General features: G+C 41.8%; 1 protein-coding gene across 1 annotated transcript in view; it reads left to right on the forward strand.

Annotated features, from left to right (window-relative positions):
* The window catches only part of COL6A5 (collagen type VI alpha 5 chain), a 135,925-nt gene that overhangs the window by 34,465 nt on the left and 77,154 nt on the right, over positions 1-24,306 (forward strand). Inside the window, exons 7-20 of the mRNA XM_007936816.2 lie at positions 2,468-3,043; positions 8,117-8,692; positions 10,348-10,688; positions 10,805-10,886; positions 13,063-13,205; positions 13,780-13,872; positions 16,241-16,294; positions 18,829-18,900; positions 19,254-19,280; positions 19,392-19,436; positions 19,519-19,572; positions 21,110-21,172; positions 21,754-21,819; positions 22,224-22,277. Coding sequence (XP_007935007.2) covers positions 2,468-3,043; positions 8,117-8,692; positions 10,348-10,688; positions 10,805-10,886; positions 13,063-13,205; positions 13,780-13,872; positions 16,241-16,294; positions 18,829-18,900; positions 19,254-19,280; positions 19,392-19,436; positions 19,519-19,572; positions 21,110-21,172; positions 21,754-21,819; positions 22,224-22,277 — 2,246 coding nt within the window. The remainder of the gene's footprint in view (positions 1-2,467; positions 3,044-8,116; positions 8,693-10,347; positions 10,689-10,804; positions 10,887-13,062; positions 13,206-13,779; positions 13,873-16,240; positions 16,295-18,828; positions 18,901-19,253; positions 19,281-19,391; positions 19,437-19,518; positions 19,573-21,109; positions 21,173-21,753; positions 21,820-22,223; positions 22,278-24,306) is intronic.

Genomic DNA, 24,306 nt, shown 5'->3' on the forward strand with positions numbered 1-24,306 from the left:
GACTCATAGCGACCCCTCCTTGGGTTTCCGAGGCAGTATCACTACGGAAGTAGGATTGCCCAACCTTCCTTCCGAGGAGTGGCTGGTGGGGAAGGTATATATAAAAGCCTGAAAGAGAAAAATTTCCAACCAAGAATTATGTAGTTGTTGTTAGGTGCTGTCGAGTTGCCTCCAACCCACAGTGACCCTATGCACAGCAGAGTGAAATACTGCCTAGTCCTGCACCAGCTCCACAATCCTTGCTATACTTGAGCCCATAGCCACAGCCACTGAACTATATACCTAGAATTATATACCTGGCAAAACTGTCCCTCAAATATGATGGTGAAATTAAGAGATTTCCTAATAAGCAGAAATTAACAGAATTTGTTAAAACCAGACCAATTTACAAGAGATACTAAAGGGAGTCCTTGAACAGAGAACCAATAATAGCAAACAACAACTGACCATTAATACACAAGAAGACATAATCCAGAAACCAACACTGCTCTGGAAGTATCCAAAGTAAAATAAGCATACAAGATTGTAAACAGGGAACCAGAGACATCAATTGGCAAACGAGGACCACTACAAACCAAAAAAAAAAAGGGAAAAGTCTAGGTAGTTACAGAACTTCTAAATGGTGAGGAAGTCAAGAGAGTTGCAAGATAGAATGGACTGCTCTAAACTTGGAGAAAAAATTATAAATCACAGGGTAACCTCAAAGGAAAATGATAAATGTTTAGTATTTGCTAAATATTTGTGCTTGTCCTGTTTTTTATTGTGATGGCGCCTGGCTACCACTGTCAACCACTTGGAGGGGGATCTATGCAGGAGTTCCTGGATAGAGTGGGAGAACAATGTGGAACAAAACTCAAAGTCATTAAAAAATAAAAGGCAGGGGACCAGTTTCACTGGTCTGATAGAGCCTGATGGAACCACTGAGACTTTGGCCCCTAGTTGCCCTTCAGATCTTGAATTGAACCCATTCCTGTGGCTTCCAGGCAAACAAAAGACAGGCATATGAGCTGAACATTTATATTAGGTAGATAACACTCCTTGGAGAGAACAATCATGGGAGAATAGAAGGGCTGTGCATGCACAGGGAGACACCTTGAGGAGTACATGGAAGGAAGGACACAGGAAAGAGGTAAGTATGGGGAGAAAGGGGAGCTGTTGCATTGTGGGAAAATGTAGTCAACGTCATGAGCAAAGTGAATGTGAGCTGCTAAATGTACGGAAAGTGAATTTGCTCTGTAAACTTTCACCCAAATCACAATTAAAACTGTGCTTTTAAGTCTATCATATTGTCCATTGGACTTCACTCTTAAGAATTATTATCAGTGTGAAATTTTCAGAAAGTCTCATTGTAAATTCTGAATATTAGGCAACTGCTTTAATATTTCCCTTAAAGCAGCTACTTAGAGCTTTCTCTTCCTCCAAAGGGGGAGTCCAAAACCCTTAGTAATATTGAGACATTCTAAGACATTTTTGCCTTAAGCCCATAGCCCTACCTTTGAAACTGCAGGGCTCTGCTGAGGATCTCTTCATTTTGATAAATGTAGTATTTTTGGAGACCCTGGGTATAATATAAGGTGTTATTTGGGTAAAAGTGAGATTTCAGCTGACATTAGATAAATTCATAAGTATTTATCAAGTTGTGACTAGTTACCACATCTCAGGGATACACTGCCCCAGTATCTGCAGATGTAGCCTTGATTCATCCACAGTGTCCAAAACTTGAAAATTTGAAATTTAATGAACATAATATAAGGATTGGAGGTAAAATAGGCGGGGTGGAGAGTGGAGAAAGGGAACCCTTGGAAGGCATGTAATCAAGTTATTGAGAATGGAAAAGAAGGAAGAGAGAAGCCTCCACTTTGAGTATTCTGCCAGAGTGGTGCCTTGTCTTCTAATATGGTGGAAGTTTGGGACTAAAGAAGTGATAAAAGCCTTAGCTCTCCCCTGCATGGGTCTACTCCTTTCTGAGTTCTGATTCAAGAAGTAAGAGGAAGGAGGTCCTATCAGAAGCTCAGAAGACACCTGGAGCCACCACAGGGAGTAGGACAGAAGCCCAGCTTACTCCTGAGCTCTTGACAACAGCAGGCCAGTTTGGTAAATATCAGCCATGCCTCTGCATTATATTGGCATTAAACTAGCTTCTGACATTTCCCTTACCTGCTTAGCAAAAGGCATTGCATGTCCTAACAAGATTTAGCAGTACAGAGTAGTGTGATATAAGAACCACTGATTGTGAAGTCATATAGATAAGAAAGCAAATATCCTTGGACTCATAATGTTGAGCCAGTGGTACTTCTCTGAGCCTTAGCTTCTTTGTCAGCAAAATGATAACAGCTTCTCTGAGAACTGAAGGAGATGAAATGTCTGACAGACAGTAGTAGAGCAGGGCAGTTAGTTTGCTCCCCTTCTCAGTAGTCTGTAAAGAATGCACTGCATAAAGTTTGTGACTTCCACTTTCTTGTTTCAGATTGCAAAAGGATTCAACTTCTAGATGTGGTATTTGTTTTGGATAATTCAGGCAGCATAAATGAACAACAGCAACAAAGCATGATTAACCTGACAATCCATTTGGTGAAGAAGGCAGATGTTGGAAGGGATCGAGTTCAGTTTGGAGCTCTCAGATATTCTGATAATCCTGAGATTCTTTTTTACCTTAATACATACTCCAATAAATCAGGAATTATTGAGAACCTGAGGAGGCGTAGGGGCACTGGAGGGAACACCTACACTGCTAAGGCTCTTGACTACTCAAACATCCTGTTCACGGAAGAACATGGCAGCCGCATCAAGGAAAATGTGAAGCAGATCCTCATTGTCATCACTGATGGGGAATCCCATGACCGAAATCTGCTCAAAGACAAAGCATCAAAGTTAAGAGACAAGGGCATCACCATCTATGCAGTGGGTGTAAAAGACGCCGTCAGAGAAGAACTTGAGACTATGGCAGGGAACACAGAGAATATCATCTTTGTAGAAGATTTTGACAAACTGAAAGATATTTACCTGCCTCTACAGGAAAATCTGTGTAGCAAGTCACAAGAGGGTAAGTTGTTATTTTTTAAAACATTTTATTTTTGTGGTTGTTGCTGAGAATATACACAGCAGAACATATACCAATCCAACTGTTTCTACATATACAATTGAGGAACACTGATCCTCCTGTTTAGAGTTGCACCTCCCCCAGTAATATAATATAAGGGAGCTCTGGTAGTATAGTGCTTAAGGCACTTGACTGCTAACCAGAAGACTGGTCGTTCAAATCCATCAGCCACTCCTTGGAAGGACGGTTGGGCAATCTACTTCCATAGTGATGTTACATCACTACAGAAATCACTGCAGAAGTAGGATTGCCCAACACTCCTTCCAAGGAATGGATTTGAACCGCCAGCCTTCTGGTTAGCAGTCAAATGCCTTAGGCACTATGCTACCAGAGCTCCTTTCCGTAGTGATACTGCCTCGGAAACCCAAGAAGGGGTCGCTATGAGTCGGGGCCGACTCAACGGCACACAACAACAACAACAACAACAACAGTAATATAAACTCACTAAGGTTCCTATCTACTCTTTTTTTTTTTTAAATTTTTATTGTGATTAGAGTGAAAATTTACAGAGAAAATTCATTTTCCACACAGCAGTTCATACACATTTTGTTTCATGACATTGACTGCAATTCCCCACAATGTAACAGCTCTCTTCCCACTTCCTCCCTGTAGTTAACTCTTCCCTGTGTCCTTCCCTCCCATGCACTCCTGCCCCACCCTGAGTTGTCTCCCTGTGCAAGCCCTGCCCTTCTGTTCTCCCACAATTGATTGCTCCAAGAAGTGTATCTACCTGATGTAAATGTTCACCCCATATGCCTATTGTTTGGCTGAAAGCCACAGGACTGAGTTCAGTTCCACACCTGAAGGTTAACTAGGGGCCTTAGTCTCTGGGGTCTTATAAGGTTTCTATCTACTCTTTAGAGTTGCTGTTGTCAATTTGATGCCGTATGGATAGATCTTAAAACAGCACAATGCTCAAAACAGACATTCTTTACTAGTTAAGCTGAACTATTACTTGGTTTTAAAGAAGATTTCAGAGAATATTTTTGGTTTAAGGTTATTTTTAAACTTTCTATAGGGGTAGGTATGAAAGTTTAATAATAATAATAAAATAATAAATCACAAGGCTTAGCTTCCAACTAATTACCTGGTTGTCATGAGCTGAATTTGTCACTGCTCAGGTTACCAGTTTTTTCATCTTTAAAAATAATGGGTTGATCAAACAAGATCTTGAAGATCCCTTTCCACTGCAGCATGCTTTGAAAAGATTATACCAGAAAAGTTCCTGAAATATTTCTTATTGTTTTTCTACCCTGTTGTTTTTTTCTGGGCAGAAAGGAACTCTTCTTAGGGTCATAATCACCTTACCCCATTTGTTGTTGTTGTTGTTATGTGCTGTCAAGTCGGCCCCGACTCATAGCGACCCCTCCTTGGGTTTCCGAGGCAGTTATCACTACGGAAGTAGGATTGCCCAACCTTCCTTCCGAGGAGTGGCTGGTGGGTTTGAACCGCCAGCCTTCTGGTTAGCAGTCAAGTGCTTTAGCCACTATGCTACCAGAGCTCCTCTTTAATACCAGCTAATTCTGCCACATTTGCTTAATGGTCTCACTGCAGCCACAGGAAACCAGTTTCAGGCCAAACTCAAGTGGAGAGTTTCATAGTTTAAACAGATGGACTTTGTCTTCAAAGATCTAGAACCCTCTAAAGGGATTATAGGCATCTTACAGGGCCGTGAGGAGCAGAAGTTTTTGAACCCACCAGCTACTACACTGGAGAAAGATGTGGCAGTCTGTTTCCGTAAAGATTTACAGCTCTGGAAACTGTATGGGGCATCACTCTGTCCTACAGAGTTGCTGTGAGTAAAAGTCAACTTGACAGCAGTGAGTAGCACTAGGTGGGCAGAATACAGCCATAGAAAGTTTGAGTGGGTGAATGAGCTCATTTAGATAAGAGCCACCAGTGCAGAGGGATGGGTATGGGTGATGAATGTGTGGGGTAAATGCTACTAGAATCAGGGAGGCAAGGGCACTCAGCCGAGTATGTGAGATATCACTGGCATAGGGGCAGGCCAGAGGCATCATGTTTGAATGAAGAAAGGATGAGCATTGCTGTTCAATCTGAAAGGCAGCAGAGATTTGCAAGAACTCAGCTAGGGAGGACTTCCATGCTTCCTTGGAAGATCTAATTCCTTGTCTTATCTTGGCATATTCCTCCAAACCTGTAAGTGATTCAGCCAACTAACTTTCTTCCTTTTTTCCTTCTTTACTCCCTTCCTCCATCCCTCTCTCCTTGTTTTCCTTTCCTCCTTTCTCTCTACTGGTACTAATCCATTCTCATCTTTGTAACCAGTCCAACCCCAAATAAACTCTTCATAACTTCCAATGTCAGATCAGCGTTTATTTTATTCAGTGAAACCATACCTGACCACCATGGCTCTGTGTTACTTAAACCAAACTAAAAACCAAACCAACTGACTGCCGTTGAGTTTATTCTGACTCATAGCTACCCACATTGGGTTTCCAAGATGTTAAGCCTTTATGGAAGTAGATTGCCTTATCTTCCTTCCACAGAGTGACTTGTGGGTTAGCAGCCACCAGAGCTCCTCTGTGCTACTTAAGTAAGCAATTAATTCAGCCTTTTTGTTTCAGATATTGAATGATAGTTTCTTTAACTAAGAAAAAATTTGGATTTTTCCCAAGGTAGCAAGGCCATCTCAATTCTTCTGCCTGCTCTGGCCTATCCCTGAACTCTCACCTTCCAGGCCATTCTTAGCACTGCAATCTGTCTAATTCACACTGGAATATGACGTCACTTCTCTACTTACAATTTTATGGAGACTTCCTTCTGCCCTTGGGGCAATTGCCAAACTTTTGAGTTATTTCTGGCCTTTGCTCATCTCTCCAGCCTCATCTTATCTGCCCCTCCCCTCCTCCTGTGCTGTTCTGAAATTCTTGGACCTTTTTCCATAGACCATCCTACCCTACAAACACACCAGCTCACCACTTCACCTGGCTACATCTAACTTGTCTGTCAGGTTTCAGCCTCTGTTTGACAGCTTTCCTGACCCAACACCTGACCATGTCCCCTCTGTGTCCCCAGCATATCGCATCTTCTCTTTCTCCTGGTGGTAACACTTAACACATCATACTCTACTTACTGTTTTCTTATCTGTATCTGTCACAGACTATGAGGTCCTTGGCAGACACGGCCTCATGTCTATCACTGAATGTCCACCAAGTCCAGTGTGTCACTAAGACCCAAGTCTTTTCCTAGGAGCATGGGGGCTCTTTTATTTTCATGTCTGTAGTCTACCTGTTGAAGGTAGAAGCTGAAATGGAATGTGGGGCACAAGATGTTTACTAAGGATCCACATCTGTGAAAGAAAGGAGGCTAGCAGGGTTGGGCAGAAGAAGTCAAACAGCAATACATGCTTGACAAAACTCAAACCTGGCAGGGAGTTCTACCTACCAGTCTGAAAAGGCTGGGCATCTCCTTCTCACTTAAGTCACAGAAGTGGCCCGCTCTAGGAAGGGTATGATCCTGGCAAGGTTGCTGTCTGAAGCTGAACTGACGGGGAGGAGCTGATTGCTGGCTGCTGGCTGCTGATTGCACTCTCAGTTGAGCAGCAAATCCTTCCTTGAGGGCACATCTGAGCAGTGAATCTCTTTGTCTACTACACTACTGTTACTAGGACTTTTGTGACAATCACAACCCATCGTCTAAATTACCAATGCTTTCCCTACCCCAGCTATTGAGTTTGGTTGGAATTGGGTATAGAAGGTCATCCCTTGATTTTGAAACATTTCATACTGAACTTCAAGGGTAGGACCCTAAGCCCTGTTTACTAGCCACCAGCACTTTTCTGATGAAAAAGTGGATTTTGTGGAGACTCAATGATAAACAAGAAGTTTGGATACCAGCTCCGCCATCAACTAATTGCATGCTTTTAGACAAGTCACTTAACTTCTGAATTCCATGTCTACATCTATAAATGCCAAAAGCATTTTTAAAATTGTATTTTCTCAACACAAATGTAAAGTGATAGCCTTAGTAGTAGTGCTGTCAATGTTATTGGTTGCTGTCATGTCAATTCTGATGCATGGTGACCCTGTATGTTACAGAGTAGAATTGCCCCATAGGGTTTTCTTGGCTGTAATCTAAACAGAAGGAGCCCTGGTGTTGCAATAGTTATGTACTCAGTTGCTAACCAAAAGGTTGGTGGTTCAAATCCACCCAGCAGTTCTATGGGAGAAAGACATGGAAATCTGTTTCCATAGAAATGATAGCCTAGAAAACCCTACAGGGCAGTTCTATTCTGTCCCATGGGGGTGCTATGAGTCAGAACCAATGTGATGGCATTCAACTACAACCATCTTAACAGAGGCAGATTGGCTGGCCTTTTCTTCCACATTACCACTTGGTAGGATCAAACCACCAACCTTTAGATTAGCATTCAAGTGCAAACCATTTGTGCCACCCAGGGATCTTTTAGCAGTAATAGCACTACGAAGGGTAGTACCTTGACTTGGGTGAAAGTTCCAATGTCAGTGTGTTGAAAGGGTTCCTAGCCTTTTTCACCTGTTAGTGAATAGATTCAACCTTTTGAAATGTCATACTTTATTCCTCTGAGTAGCTTTCAGTGTCTTTACAAATGAGTCTTGTAAATTATTAAAATTTGAAGCAAACTATTATCCTCCCCCTTTCTCACTATTTTTTCTTCTCTTTGAGGACCAATCAGTGATTATCACTTCTGTTAACATGTCTCAGTTTGCTACTAATGTAGCAGTTTGTTGTTGTTGTTGTTATTTGCCATCGAGTCGGCCCCGACTGATAGCAACCCCTCCTTGGGTTTCTGAGGCAGTATCACTACGGAAGTAGGATTGTCCAACCTTTCTTCTGAGGAGTGGCTGGTGGGTTTGAACCGCCAGCCTTCTGGTTAGCAGTCAAGTGCCTTAGGCACTATGCTACCAGCACTCCTAATGTAGCAGTTTAGTGCAGCAATTTATGCATTTGAGTAAAGGAAACTTTAAAATGATTCATGGGGGGAAAATAATTTTTTTTTTCTTCTTATTGTAGTCTGTAACCTTCAAGAAGCAGATGTAGTTTTCCTTTGTGATGGCTCAAATATGGTATCGGATTCAGATTTTGCTACCATGATAACTTTCTTGTCAAGCCTAATTGATAATTTTGACACTCAGTCTCAGAGAATGAAAATCGGAATGGCTCAATTTGGGAGCCGCTACCAGGAAATTATTGATTTGGAAAGCTCTTGGAATAAAACCCAGATGACAACTCAAATTCAAAATATTCACAAGAGCAATGGGCGTCCGCGAATCGATGTTGCCCTTCAACATGTGAGCTATATGTTTGACTCATCTGCTGGTGGGAGAAGGAATGCTGGTGTCCCTCAAACTTTGCTTGTTATCACATCCGGCCATCTACTGTATGATGTGACAGATGCAGTTAAAACCCTGAAAGACCGTGGAATTTGTGTCCTGGCTTTGGGCATAGGAGATGTTCGCAAAGAACAGCTTCTACCAATAACAGGCAATTCTGAAAAAATAATCACTTTTCCAGAATTCAACAAATTAAACGTTGATGATACAAAAAAGAGAATGGTTCGTGAGATCTGCCAGAGCTGTGGGAAAAGCAGTAAGTATTCCCTTGCTTACTATTTGGTTTTATTCAATTGCAACTTCCCATTTTACAATTTCACAAAAGTGCTTTAGAGATGAGCTCTAGCAGAATATATAGTTAGAAGAATGTGCTGTGATAAAAGAATTCTCTTTTGCTTTCAAGAAGTTTGAGGTCAGCAAGTGGCCCTCAGAAACAAGGAAAGGTTAGCAGAGGCTGGAGGAGGCACTGGCATGTGCCCTCCAGTCAGCCTGTCCCCTTACTGCAATCCAGCATTCCTACTTCTCTTATTTCTACTTTCTCTGCTGCTGAAAGACCTAAAACAATGCTTGACACCCAATAAGAAATGAGGTACATCAGTATTTGCTGACTGGAACTTTCTCTGTTTTAATTTTGTTAAACGATCTTGTAAAGGCTCTGTATTTGTGTACATGTCTGTGTCTGTATTTCTCTTTTTTAATGTTGAAATTCATATAATCTTAAAGTATTAAAGATTGCATGGTCCTTAGAGATTATGTGACCTAAAAGCTGCAAACTCAAATGGCTGGAAAGGCAGGTTAGTGATGTGAATGAGTCAAGTGGGCAGAGTGGAAGGAAAGTGAAGTGGAGAGCAAAGGCCCCTCCAAAGGGGATATCACTATCCAGCACCCACTGAGAGTAGCCTTATGGGTTTCAGATGCTGTGAATTTGGGACTGGGGTTTGGGAAGGGAATACCTCAGAAAGCAGCAGTGAACAATAACATGTGGAATTTGCACAACATGCAGAAATTTCCGAATGTTTCTGTTTCCATAATTGTTGTGATTGAAGCCACTTCTTTCACAAAATTTATCAGTCTACCCAGGCCCTCCAGCTCTTTCATGTCCCACTTGGGGTGCATAAGTGGAGGTAGATGACAGAGGTGCAAAGAGCCCTGGGCCTGGAATCAGAAAGCCAGACTTCCAACTCAGGTTCATCAACAACCTCCATGAGTCACTGTTTCCGTGTCTGTAAAATGATGAGCAATTGGACTGGTGAGGTGACAATATGGCAGCTTGCAAATCAACTTTGTCTATCCCACCCAGTGTTAACAACTTGCTAAAATACTTGAGAACATTTAGATCTGAGTGATTTTAGTGAGTGATAAAAATGTAGATTTTAGATTTATCTTTGAACAAATCAGAAGATCTAACAAAATTGGCCCTATTTTCCACATGGCTGTTCTTAGCGGGAGAAGGATAGTGATATCCCTGTAGGTGGGCCATTGCTCCTCAGTTCATTTTTCTTCTGCCTTGCCCACTCGTGCATTCATGTTACTCATCTGGGCTTTGTAGCCATTTGAGTTTGTGACCTCTAGACTAAATAATCCCTAAAGACAATATAAAACATCTTTCATATTTTGTGATTATCTGACTGTCATTATCAGAGGAAGCATGCACATACACAGAGACAGCCACACTGAGAATGCAAATACACCATGGTTTGAACTTCAAATAGCTATTAGAACTTGCCATTATTTGAATGGGGACAGAGGAAGCATTTATGTAACATGCAGGTCGAGCAGCCAGTATCACCTTCTAGAATGCTTTTTGGTGATAGAGACCCTCTAGCCCTAGGCCATGACCCCTCTCCTTGCTCTTTTGTCCTTCCTTGCTCCTGTGTACTCGTTAATCTGGCCTTGTTTCTTGGTCTCCAGATTGCTACCTCGATGTAGTAGTTGGGTTCGACATTTCCACTCTTGTACGGGGGCAGCGTTTATTCCAGGACCACTTCAAGTTGGAATCATACCTCCCAGGCATCTTAGAGGACATCAGTTCCATCAGGGGGGTGAGCTGTGGGGCAGGTGCAGAGTCTCAAGTGAGTGTGGCCTTTAAAGTGAACAATGATGAAGAATTCCCCCCAAAGTTCCAAATCTACCAGAAAGCAATATTTGACAGCCTGAGACAGGTCACCGTCAATGGCCCAACTCATCTGAACACTCAGTTCTTGCAGTCGCTATGGAACACATTTACGGATTCACCTGCGTCCCAGGGACAGGTACCATGTCATGTCCTGTCCCTCAACTGTCTCCACATTCTTCCATTTGTCCCTCTCTCCCCAGTGATGTATTTAGCTTTTCCATCATCCCATTTTCTATTTTTCTCCTGCTCTAGGTGCTTCTCATCTTTTCGGATGGTCTCGAGGATGCTAACATCAAAGTGCTTGAAGATCAATCAGATAGACTCAGAGAAGCAGGTACTGAGTTTATCATTAAAACAATGGAGCATGGACTTTGGCAAACAAGTCCCTGACTGTACTCAGGTGCTCTAGGTCTTGGCATCTGTCCATTCACTGATAGTAGATGCTGTTGGTGCCCTGCCCACATCCCCTTTACCAGCCAGTGCATTCACTTCTCAAATGCTGCAAATACTCTACTAAATGCACACCTGTGACCTCTACAGACAGTTGCTTTTGGCTGATTTGAGCCAGGTTTGGATATACCTGAGAGGAGGGAGAGGAGGGGGTTATATGATACCCCCAAAGAGGGGCAGTCAATGATATATTGTTCCCTTGCCTCAAGTAGAGCAACTCTGGTACACTTTACACCCCATAGTGCCTCATGGATCAGGCCAAGGCAATGACTATTTACTGAGACACATGCTTTCTCACAGCTTCCCTGACTCTCCCTTAATAAATCACATACACTCAAATTCCAAATTCCCCTCTCAGATTGTGCCCCCAAGGAATCTGACCTAAGACACCTCCTGTTTTGATTATGCATGTGAGATAAAGCAACATGGATTTGAGAAATCACTTCACTATACATGCCCCTGTGCATGTCATAACTTCAGACTGCATTAGAAGCTAAATACACAAGTTGAGAGTACTATGCAGTGACTGGAGACGTCACTGATTGTCAGATGAGATGCACTGTTTGAGACTTCTTTGATGTAGCCCCAGACTGGCTGCTGGGGTTCAGCTTCCAGGCAGTTTCCCTAGAGGCTACAAAATGTCCTGCGTTACTGCTCAGAACCCTTCAACACCTTCCCCATGATTCTTGGGATATATATAAAATTCCTTAATATGGTCCATGAAGCTTTGCAGGATCTGGCCTCTCCTCCCCACCCCAGCCTTCTCTCACTACTTGTACTCAGTGCTCCAGGATTAAATATACCAACACAATTGCCATCGAGTTGATGCTGACTGATGGAAATTCCATGTTTTGCAAAGTAGAACTGCTCCATGGAATTTTCAAGGATGTGACTTTGGGAAAGCAATCGCCAGGCCTTTCTTCAAAAGCATCTCTGGGTGGGTTTGAGCCACCAAAGTTTTCATTAGTAGTTGCATACTTAACTGTTTGTGCCACCCAGGGACTCTCTCTCCAAGCATACAGAACTTTTTTTGTTTTCGTTTCCTCTCCAATGTACTTCACAGCCTCACACCTCTAGGGTCTCACATACAGTCTTTTCTTTTGCCCAGAACTCTCCCAGCTTCCCCTCCTCCCCAGTTCTCTCTGCCATCTGTCTCTGCTCCCTTCCCATGACCAACTGCCATTTGGTTTTTAGAATCAGACTAAACATCAGCTCTTCTTGGAAACCTCCCATGACCCTCCAAGACTGAATTAGGAGCTTCTCCTCTAGGCTTCCATAACACCCTGACGTTCCCTCTCAGAGCACCTACCACTTCTCAGAGCAAATATCTGATTCTTGTCTGTCTCTTCTATTAGACCATAACCTCAGTGAATGGAAGAAGACTGTCTTTCCTATTCATCTTGTGTCCCTGGTACAATTATGAGTACGTGGCAGGCTCCTAATAAACAAATATTTGTTTAATGAATGGTTGGATAGAGTAAATGAATTATTAAATAAATTAATGAATGAGTGAATGAATGAATGCATAAATGAATGAATCAATAGTTGGGTGTGGCCATGAGTTCAGCTGAGCAGGAATCACCCTGGGCTTTCTCTATGCTCTGAGGACCTGGTTTCCCAGGGGTGTTTAGCAGTAGGGATGACTTGAGAACTGTCATTAATTTCCACTCAGGAGAATTCAAAAAACTCTGAAGATTAATGTCTTTATTAAAAAATACTTTAAATGTCCAAGAATTACAACAAAATTTGTGGTGAGGCATTGAACCTAATTCTCCTTTAGTGTTTTTCTTTTTTGTAAGTAGTTTCTCTTGAATACTTTGTCTTGGGGGATTTCATATTCAAGTCAGGGACCAGAGCCTGGTGTTTGCACAGAAAATGTAGCCACAGCTGCTGTTGGGTTCTTTCTATGTTGAGAGTGCTGCATTCTCTTATGCACACTGCACCACCACCACCACCTTCCTTCTGATGCTTTGTATAATATCCACTGGGTGGAAATATAATTATCTCTTCTTTTTCATGTACAACCTCTTTGGCTTTATATCTGTTATTTCTACCAATAGGGCTTGATGCTCTGCTGGTGGTCTCCCTAAATGCAACTGCTTATGATGAGTTTTCAAGCTTTGAATTTGGAAAAGGATTTGATTACAGGACTCACCTGACCATTGGAATGAGAGAACTGGGCAAAAAGCTATCACAATACCTGGTGAGTTGTTGGCTGAAAAACCTGGTTATTCAGTATGCCATGGGAACAGAATTGAAACTTTAAGAATATTTCCAAAGATTGCTTTTGTTGGCTCCACTAAATGAAATGCAAGGTCTTCAGTGTACGAAAAAGCATGAAAGCCCAGAGCATCAGAATATTTGATAGTATATGTCCTTTCATTCTTTGTCATCTCACTAAATGAATGCATAAGGGAACTAAAAAAAAAAAAAAAACTACCAACCCCTAATCAAGCAAAAATTCAAAAATCTCAAGAAATGGGAAACTGTCTGCTAGAAACCAAGCAGTTTCCACAAACTTGGCCTGTAGCTGGCTACGTGGAGAGCACTCTGTCTATGTAAATAGAGGTTGTTTCCTTTGGAGAAGTGAAGTTGCCAACACAGATGCTCATCTAGTGCCCTCTTTGCAGCACTAATTCCCCTTATTCTTTGCAGTCTTTTCAGTCAGAGGAGAGGATGATCTTGTAGGTGGTGAATTATTTGTGATTTTGAATATAGCTGTAATGTAATGAAGTTCCTGGCAACTGTTGGTTCTCTCAAGTTTGCTTTTTGTGCAGGGGAACATTGCAGAGAGGACGTGCTGCTGTGCCTTTTGCAAGTGTTCAGGGGCTCCAGGACTTCACGGGATTCGAGGACAAAGAGCCTTGAAGGTGTCAATCAGTTTTGATCCTATTTTGCCTCATGTGCCTTGATTTGGAATGGGTGGGACTGAAACCAAGTGGTTAAATTTGCCACCTCCATTCAGTATTGATACAGTTGCATGGGACTTCTGTGGTAAAAGATCTGGTTCAGAACAGTTCTTTTTTTGATACTGCTTATGTTAGCATAGCTTATGGTAGCATAGTGGCTAAGACACTTGACTGCTAACCAGAAGGCTGGCGGTTCAAACCCACCAACCACTCCTCGGAAGTAAGATGGGGCAATCTACTTCCGTAGTGATACTGCTTCAGAAACCCAAGGAGGGGTCGCTATGAGTCGGGTCCGACTCGACGGCACATAACAACAACAACAACAACAATGTTAAGTATAGGAAAAATAACTTCCTTTCTTCTTATATATCCTTGGTGATATTGCTTCTTAGACTTGCAATATATACTTTTGCACCTACTTTAGATAGTTTTGAAGGTGACAAGGGGTGTTATTCAGGAGAGTTGTTCTTAATCAGCAATGGAACAAGATTGAACTGCAAAATGACCATAGCACTGCAAATTAATAGACCCTTAAAAAGTGAATTGTGAAATATCAGTTACACAATAGGAGAATGGATAAGTGTATCGTTGTGTTTTCATTTGCTAGAATATTCTATAGCAATGAAAATGAATGATCATTGTAGTGTTTATAAAATTGATTCATGTTATTTAGATAGAAGCTACCTACAACAACTGACTCAATTTTATAAACACTAATGATGAAAAAAAGCAAAATACAGATAAATATGTATGGTATGATTCTGTTTGTAAGACATTTGAATACAGGCAAAACTAACCAAGAGTATTTAGGAATGAATAATTAAGTAGTGAAGTATTTAAAAAAATGCAAGAAAGTATTATCATAAAATTCAGGAGTGTACTTCCTCCATGGGAAGGGAGTAGATTATCACTGGTGTGGGGCACTGTGACTGTTGACCAACAATGTTCTATTTCTTGACTGAGCAATATACACAGATATTTATCTTAAGATAATTAAGCTGTACCTTTATATTGTATTCATTTTTATTTTGTTCAGTTTCCTGAATGGGTTTTATATACCAACTAAAAACAAGAAGCTTGTTATTTTTTTAAGAGGTCACATACAGTACTTGCTAATAAGATCTGCATTGTCCATCTTTGACTCTTTTTTAATGCATCATGATGTTTCATTTAGTGCAATTTCTTCTTTTATTACTTTGCTCAGGTCAACATTAGAAATACGTAACTTCCTGGTTTACAAAGCCAGTTTATATATTAGAAAGCGAGGAAACAAAACCTCAAACTCAATCTTTGCCACAAACAAGCCATGAAGTAGTTAAGCCACATATAGTTGAATGAGAGATGACTGCAATTTAAATATGTTGGTGCAAACAGTTTGTGCTCAACTGCTAACCTGAAGGTTAGTGGTTCGAACCCACTGAGTGGTACCATGGAAGAAAAGGACTGATGATCTGCTTCTCTTAAGATTACAGCTAAGAAAGCCCTACAAGCAGTTCTACTCTATATCACATGGGGTCGCCATAAGTCAGAATCACCTCAATAGCAATGAACAACAACCACCACCTTGTTGATAGGGCAATAGTGGTGGTCCAGTGGTAGAATTCTCACCTTCAGTGTGGGGGATGGGTTCGATAACTAGGTTCAATAACCAGCCAGTGCTCATCATGTGCAGCCAGCACCTGTCTGTCTGACTTGCATGTTACTGTGATGCTGAACAGGTTTCAGCGGAGCTTCCAGACTAAGGACGAAAGGCCCAGCAATCTACTTTTGAAAATTTTGAAAATCAGCCAATGAAAACCCTTTGGAGTACAATACAGTTGATCCACAGCCTATCAGGAGGTGGTGCAGGACCAAGCAGCATTCCGTCCATTGTGCATGAGTCAAGGACTAATTTGATGGCAGTAATAACAACGACAACCTTGTAGATTAAAGAAGGGCTTATTACTTCCTTGAGCTCTAAAAACAAACAGAATAAATGTGTCTCTCAGGAAACATTTTGGTTGCTATAAGAGTTGTGATGACCACAGCTCTCCGCTGGGCAAATCCCTCAAGCACAGGACTGGTCCTGGAGTCCTCAAATGTAAGAAGAGTTCCAAAGGTCAGGCTCCTCTAGGCATCAGGGGAGTCACCTTCTGCAGAGGGGTTTCAGAGACGACTGTAAGGACAAAATGCAGCCCGAGAGTTTGTCAGACTCTACTCAGACTCACAGCCACAGTTGTATAAACCACAGTCACATTGGAGGGGGAGGCTTGTGTAAAATGCCTAATGATCTCACAAACTTGAATTGATGGAAGATGGCTAAAATTTCTTTTTCTGTCTTTCTTCCCAGGGGGCTCCAGGTCTCAAAGGTAGCCGAGGACACCATGGAGAAGATGGAGACCCTGTAAGTTTTTTGTGACACACCCTCCTTTGTTTATTGATTTTCTTTTTTATGAAAAACTTTATTTTTTTGACACAATGGGATTATATATTTATTTTTTGTTGTCTCTTGGGAAGAAGGCGTTGTTTTTCTTTTCTTTGTCTGAATCATGAGGCACTTGCTAAACCTTTTCTGGAAAGGAGGGAATAGGCTTACATAAATGTTTCCTGGCATGTTTTTCTCAAAGACAGGAGCAGGAAATCTTTCTCTCTACCCTTAAGCGGGGTTCAGTAAGGTTATCTGCTAGAGGGCTCTCTTTAGACCTTGGTATTTGACTAAGGCTGGGCTGTCACAGATACCATTCTATGAAAAGGGAAGTGGGTAAAGCATCCCCCAAGGCATGGCTTTATGATGTATGCCATGCAGAAGTTTTCAAATCTCAGTGTTTGACCCTAAAACCCAGAACCCTCACTTGATTTATCCATCAAGTTAGGAGAATGAATTTGGAGGCACTAAAACCGCCTAGGTGGTTTCATTTGGAATGGGCAAAGTCCAGGAAGCATCAAGCCCATGACAGTATTTGCTTGGTATCTAGAGCAGCTCCTCATCTGGGACTGCCACCTTGTCACTTCCGATCCTTCCAACTGCTCATTTGACAGACGAGGAAACAGTGACTCACAGAGATTGTTGCTGAGCCTGAGTTCGAACTCTGGTTTTCTGATTCCAGGCCCAAGGCTCTTTCCACCACTGTCATCTGCCTCTGCTTATGCATCCCAAGTGGGACATGAAAGATCTGGAGGGCCTGGGGAGACTTATTTAAGGCTAGGTTCTCTAGAGCAGCAAAACCAGTGAAGTGTATATGTGTATATATCCACAAATCCCAAATCTGTGGGTCAGGAGTCAGGCTGGAAGCTTTTCCTGACTCAGGTGATTGTAGTGGCTGATGAACCCAAAACCAGCAGGTCGGGTGGCAGACTGCTGGCTCACAAGGTTATAGCAACTGGCAAATCCCAAAATCTACAGGTCAGGCAGCAAACTAGTGACTCACATCCCAAGAATGGGAGGTCAGAAGATAATGAGTTGGATGCAGGATTGAGAGCAGCTAACAAAGCCACCAGAAAAAATGAATAAGCATGCCAGAACATCCATATACTGTATATTGAATACAGTCCACACCCCCAAGGAAACTCCTCTTACATCTGATCACAAAATGGAGGATAATTACATAATACTGAGAATTATGGCCTATCCAAATTGACACATAACATTAACCACCACACCTGTGAAAGAAGTGGCTTCAGTCACAACAATTGTAGAAATAGAAGCAGCCAGGAATGTCTGCATGTTATATGAATTCCACAAAATGTTTTCATTCACTACTGCCAAAAGTTGACCTAAATGTGAGAAACTGAACACGATATTTAATTTCTGACTGTCAGGTTTTTCTCTGTAAACATTTATAAATCCCTCTCAGGCACTGGGGATACCCAGTGAATACTAAAGCAAGAGCCCTTCGTCATCCATCCTGTATTCTCAGAAAGGTCTTGAAGACCAGTGAGGTTGCATGTGAGTGCTTCGAATGTGGGAAATAGTGTCACCCCACCAACTGGCTGTGATCCCACAGTTGGCTATAAGTCTATTAAATGGAAAGCCAGAAGCTTTAGGTACTTCTCAACAAGGTACAATATGGCCACGGGCGAGACCTTCTGCTTTTACTGGGAATAATCCTCAGAATAAAGAAAGCAAATCAGAGAAAAGAAAATCACCTTTCCCTCCTCTGCTAGGACAGAAAGAATTAAACTCATTGCTAAACAATTATTTATTCATGAGCAAGCCATGTACCTGGCCACGCACCAACCCTGCATGAGGCACAAGAGACACAATGGTGCAAGAGACAGCTGGCGTTCCTTGCCCTCAAGGAGCACAGAATTGTTCTCTTCTTGAGGCTCATTTTACTCTAACATTTACTTGTTCCTAAATGATACATGGGAGAAACAGGATCGGTGGGAAACACACACATCATTGACCTTGAGTTCTCTTCCCTGTCCACATGAGTGTTTTGACTGGGGAATCTCTCACCTGGTGACCTTTCCCAGGTAGACTGGCTTTCTCACCCTTACAAGCGAGACTGGCCTTCTCACTTCCCATCAACTGTTCCTGTCAGCTCCAGTCCCCTGGCACCCACTCACTTCTCTACTGTCAGCAACGCTGACTCTTCCAAAGCTGTGTTAGGGCTCTGGGCCACATGTCAAGGAAGGGCCAACATGTGTTACTGGAGGATTTGGAATGTGGCTAGAAAGTGAAGCAACTTCTGAACCTTGGGCTGTGCTGTCTTATGTGCTGTACTTTTTCGTGATCTTGGATCCATAAGGAAGCCCTGAAAATTCACAGGGAAAAAATGTGTGGGTATAGGGGGAAATAGATTGAAATGAATGAGATTATGGGGAGACTTGCTTTGTTGAAAGCTCAGAGGGCCTATGTGCTCAGCTGAACTCTCTCAACTGGCAGCTTCTGGCCAAAGAGTCACTTTGGATACCTGTTTGGGTCCCTTCTCTTAGGGAACACGTGGATATATTGGACCTCCAGGAGAGAAAGGAATGGTGGGATGTCCAGGGGAGATAGGTCAAAAGGTAAGGATTTACTGGAAATGTAATTTTAAATTCACAATAACACCTTCTCCCTCTCTTTTCCATTCCTTCCCTCCTATATTTTCTCTCTCCCATCATCTCTCCCTGTTTCCCTTTCTCCAACTGGATCTACTAGTTTCCTCAGCTGAAGATAAATTATGCTTCTCAGCAGTCTCAAGGAGTTTTAAGCATTAATTAAATTCCATGTAGAACCTCTTAGTGGCTACAGAGGCAGAAGCAACTAAAGAAGTACACAGGATTTCACTTTGGGGAGGCAGCCCCCTTTCTGCCCCAACAGTGTAGAAATCTACATTCTGTCTTTGACATGTTAATAAGTGATATTTCATCTTTTCCAGGGAGCCAAAGGATATTCTGGATATAAGGTACTGTAGTTTCTTCTCAGTCAAATTTGATATCCTAATGACATCAATTTCTCAATAAGCCTGTATCTGAAGTTTCCCTTCATCTGACTTGTGCCCACTTCTGTCTCTCAGGGAGAACATGGAGAAGATGGGATTGATGGAATAGACGGGGAAGAGGTAAGCCATTTTTCTTGGAGCACTATAATGTTGTCATGAGGTTTATTATTATTTTCTTAGTGTGCATTTTGTTTCCCTTCAGGGCTTTCATGGACTCCCTGGGAAGAAGGGAGAAAAAGGTGATCCAGGATTTCAGGTAACACTTTTCAATACATAAAAGAAAGAAGATTAGGTGCCGGAGATCATCTTGGTCGCTGTTATGTATGTTGGAGATAAAATCGACAGCTGATTTAACCAAATAATGAAGGCCATGTACCCCTGAAGAGGTGTTGCATTCAGTTTGAGGCAAGCTGGTAATTATGTAATTGTCAAGAATTTCCAGCCAGAAAAGTTCAAAGCATGGAGTGTTCTTCTTTGGGTATGCTTTTCAGAACTCTGAAAATGAATGCTTTATTCTGTCAGTGGCTTCTGTGTTCTCTTTATCACACCAGAAAAAAAGTAAAAAAATTAGAGAAAGAGACCAAATTACTTGGGGGGGGGTTTAGTATAACAAATCACAGTGAAACATTTTTAAAAAATTATTTCAACTTATTATTATGTGCCTACTTGGTTATTTAAAAAAAAAAACTCCCTACCATCAAGTCATAGTGACCACACTGGGTTTCTGAGGTGGTAAATCTTTATGGAGGTAGATTGCCCCATCTTCCTTCCACAGATCGGCTGGTAGGTTTGAACCACCAATCTTCCGGTTAGCAGTCAAATGCCTTAGGCACTGTGCCACCAAAGCACACTCCCACTTGGTTCTAAGTAGCTCTGTCATAAAATGTCCTGATCTATTTATCAAATACTATTGAGCACTAAGCATTGAATTATGTGCTAAACAATCAGCGATGAATCACGCAGTTCTTGTCTTCGAGGATCCCATGGTGGAGTTAGTGGAACAAACATATCAATAGTTAATTACAACACAGAATCTGATAGAGCCATGTCATAGGTGACTACCTGACAGCCCAGAAATATCAACCTGGGGGACTTAAGAAATCTTCTTGGAGGAAGTGATCCCTGAGCTGAAGGTGAATAGGAATTAGCAAAGTGAATATGTGGAGGAAGGGCATTCCAAGCAGAGGGAACAGCATAAGCTAAGACATGGAAATTGGAGGCATTGTCAGTTGTTCTGCCTGGCAGGAGCACTGGAGTTTACGAAGCTGGAGTTGAGGTTTAAGAGGTGGTGGGAAGAGACCAGGAGGGCACTGGTGAGCTATGCGGAAGAGTTTGTCTTTTAACCATTAGGCAGTTGGGAGCCTTTGAAGGAGTTTTAGCTGTGAGAAGACAATCACATTTGTACTTTAGAAAGATTACTTGGCAGTACTGTGGAGGATGTGTTGGAAATGACAGAGATGCAGGCAAGGATGAAAGGCAAATTTTTAGTAATCAAGGTGCCAGAGGATAAAGTCTTTAAGTCAAGCAAGGGCAGTGAGAACAGATCCAAAACATATTAATGACATAGCAGGGCCAGGACTGGAATGAGGCAAGCAAGGCAATTAGGGTACAAAATTTAATGAGGGACTCACCCTCAGTGTTAGTCCTTCCTTAAATTTTACACTCTAGGTACCTTGGTGGCCTCACCCTAGTCCTGGTCCTAGGACATAAGATCTCCAGATCTTGGTAAGCTTAACACAATTATGAAAACCTCCAACAAGCTACCTCAGAAGCTCTCATTTTTGTTTTTTCAGGGCAGTCCAGGTTCCAGAGGCCATCCTGGGGAACGTGGGGAGAAGGGTTTCCCAGGGGATCCTGTAAGTTGCCTCTGAATCTTACACTAGCTCCAAAGCTCCTGTCTCCTTTCTCTTTGTTTATCCTGCTAACCTTTAGGCAAATGCCCGTCTTGGGGATGGTAGATAGTAGCTGAAGGCTTAGATGTTTGGGGAAAAATGTGTCAACATTTGATAAGGGCCTATTATACTAAACATTCAGAACTGCGCATCTTATTAAAATCCTTTATGGTATATTGAGCATTTCAAGTTCCTTTAGGGGAAAGTCTCTATAGTTTTGAATTTTGGGCTTCTGATTTTGCAGACTGCAGATTACCTTTTTGCAGACTTGATTACAGGAGAATCTGATCACATATTTGGAAGAGTGGCATAAAATGTCTGCAGTTAGTGTGCTTTTTCAATTCTTCATTTATCACCAGATACCCTTCAAACTTGGAGAAATATCACTTTCATTTTTTCAAAAATCCTATGAGTTTCAAAGATGGAGAATTTTCTCATACTCCTCTTCCCTTAATTCAAATTAGCTTGGTATTCAAACATCATGCCATTTTGTGAACAAAGCTTGTATGACTTTGTTCTGAAATACTTTCTAATTCTTCCTCTAGGGTAATCCAGGACAAAACAATAACATCCAAGGACAAAAGGGCTCCAAAGGAGAACAAGGAAGACAAGTAAATGGATTTATTTTACATATCTGAGTTGATTGATTATGGTATTGAGTTGAGGCTTTCATAAAATCTAAATGAAGTAAATGATTTAGTACAATATCTAACCCTTCTGTAGTTCAACAAACACTCTGAAGCACACATTAAAATAAGGTATATCCCTAGTAGACTGTACTTCTACAGACTAAATTACCATGTTTCTGCAAGTTATAAGAGAAATCTTACAACAACAGTATGTGTTGCTATACCTTTCCCTCTTTAAAGGATGTGTAAAAGATAGCATTAAAATGCAGAAATATTTAAACTGTTCTGTTGTGTTAACAGTGCTTGAGGATTTGATGCTGGTGCCCTTATGATTTTTTTTCAGAAGCTTTTGCTTTATAATCTTGAGGAAATGATTGCATTTCTAGGGTAGACCTGGACAGAAAGGAACGCAAGGCAGTCCCAGTCCCAGAGGAAACATGGTGAGTATTTCCATGGACATTTATTTCCCCTCCTTATCACACAAAGACAGGCAAAGGCATTCAGAGTATTTATGGCTGTAGAGTCAGCTGACCCAGGGATCTCATATATTTGCAAGGCTTCTCAGTCTTGGCACTATTGACATTTGGGGCTGGATAATTCTTTGTTAAGGGTGTCTGTTGTAGGAATAGTATGATGATTAACAGCATCCTTGGACTCTACCCACTAGATGTTAGTTGTTGCTGTTGTTGTTATATACCATCATGTCAGACCTGACTCATAGAGACCCTGCCTTGGGTTTCCAAGGCGGTATCACTATGGAAGTAGATTGCCCAACCTTCCTTCTGAGGAGTGGCTGGTGGGTTTGAACCACCAGTCTTCTGGTTAGCAGTCAAGTATCACCTTCTAGATACTCTTCAGTATCTCTGAAGAGAGTCAATGACTTTAACATAAAAACCCTCTCCTAGCAGTTTAGCATCTTTGAGCTTACATAAGACTCTATGAACTGGGGAGTTTCAGTAAGATGGCAGAATAGGCAGAAAGACTGCACAGAGCCTCTTCAAAGAAAAGGGAAACCAATTAATTAACACAGATACAGAAGATAATCTTGGACCCCTGAGCTTTGAAGGGAAGGATACAGAAGTGGACTAAACTCCAACTAGCAGAAGAATTTGCATGAAAATACAAAAAAAGGAGACTTATGGAACTGCGGTCTGGCAGCAAACCAGATGGCACAGACAGCTTGGATATTGCCTAGTGGTGGTAGGACCTAAGAATTAACCTAAAAATCAGCCCAGCTAACCAGGGACTGCATGGAGGACTGCTCTGGTGGCTGGGGAATAAAAGGGAAAGCAGCGAAGAAGAAGGGGGGCTGAGCTGTGGACTTTGGCCTGTCCAGAGGGCACAGCCATTTTGACTGTTTACAAGTGGCTTGATCATTTTGGATATTTAAAGCAACAGCACTCACCCAGATTCCAAGGAATTAAGAGTAGGCTCCGCTTGCTGGGAAGGACATTCTGGATGCATAGGACTACTGGAAAAGTGTGACATTCCCCTTGTTACTCTTATATCTCACACCCTCTTGGTGAATGGAGGTGTGGCCATCCCACACTCCCACCCACCTTCTAAGCTGGCAGAAATTCCATTCCACTCCATGTGCTCCGATGAGCCTGGGTGCCCTGCCCCACCCTGTCCAGATTTTTGTCTTTTTTCTTTTTTTTAGTTTGTTTGTTTTTTTCTGTTTTAAAACTGCTACTATTACTATTGCTATTGTCCTTTTTATTATCATTCTTTATTCTTCCCTTCCTAGGTTCTAGTTTCCAGCTTTTTTTCTTTCCCCAGTTCCTGGTTCCAATTTTTTCTTTCTTTCTTGTGGTTGACCCTGTTCCTTGTTTTTCTTTTTTGTGTTTTTCCCATTTTTTTCTTCATTATTCTCCTTCTCTACCTTTTTTCTCTTATTGCCCTCTCCCTGGCTATTGAGGTGTTTTTTGTTGTGTTTTGTTATTGTGTTTTCCCCTTTTCCCTTTTATGGTTACTGTTCCTGTGTGATTGCTCAGTGTGCTTTTTGTTCATTTGCTTTTACTTTTTTGATGGTTATTCAATTGTTATTTTTGTCTAACTGAGTAGGAGACAGCAACAGTCCCCATACAACACAACTACACCCACACCTCCTGCAGCTTCGTTTACTGACAGTCACTACCTCCTTCTCCACCAATGGGCCTATGATAAAGAACCTCAAGAAGAGCCTGACTCACCCTTAGCTGCTCTTCCCAAACAGTTAACAGAGATCTAAATACAACAATGTCACTATGTCTCGGAGGCTACAGACCATCACAGTCCAGACAAAGAAGCAAGACAAAGTGGTAGAAACAAGAGAGCAAGATACAGACCCATAACACATCCCTAAGGAAGAAGCAGCATTGGAACACCCTGATAAGGAATTCAAAAGAATTATATTTAGATATCTTGGAAGGATTGAGAACAGATCAAGGAAAACACAGACAAATCCCTAGAAGAATTTTGGAAGAAAAT

The sequence above is a fragment of the Orycteropus afer genome, unplaced genomic scaffold (genome assembly GCF_000298275.1).
Source record: "Orycteropus afer afer isolate SDZICR_OR568_19922 unplaced genomic scaffold, OryAfe1.0 scaffold00003, whole genome shotgun sequence".
NCBI classification, from domain to species: Eukaryota; Metazoa; Chordata; class Mammalia; order Tubulidentata; family Orycteropodidae; genus Orycteropus; species Orycteropus afer.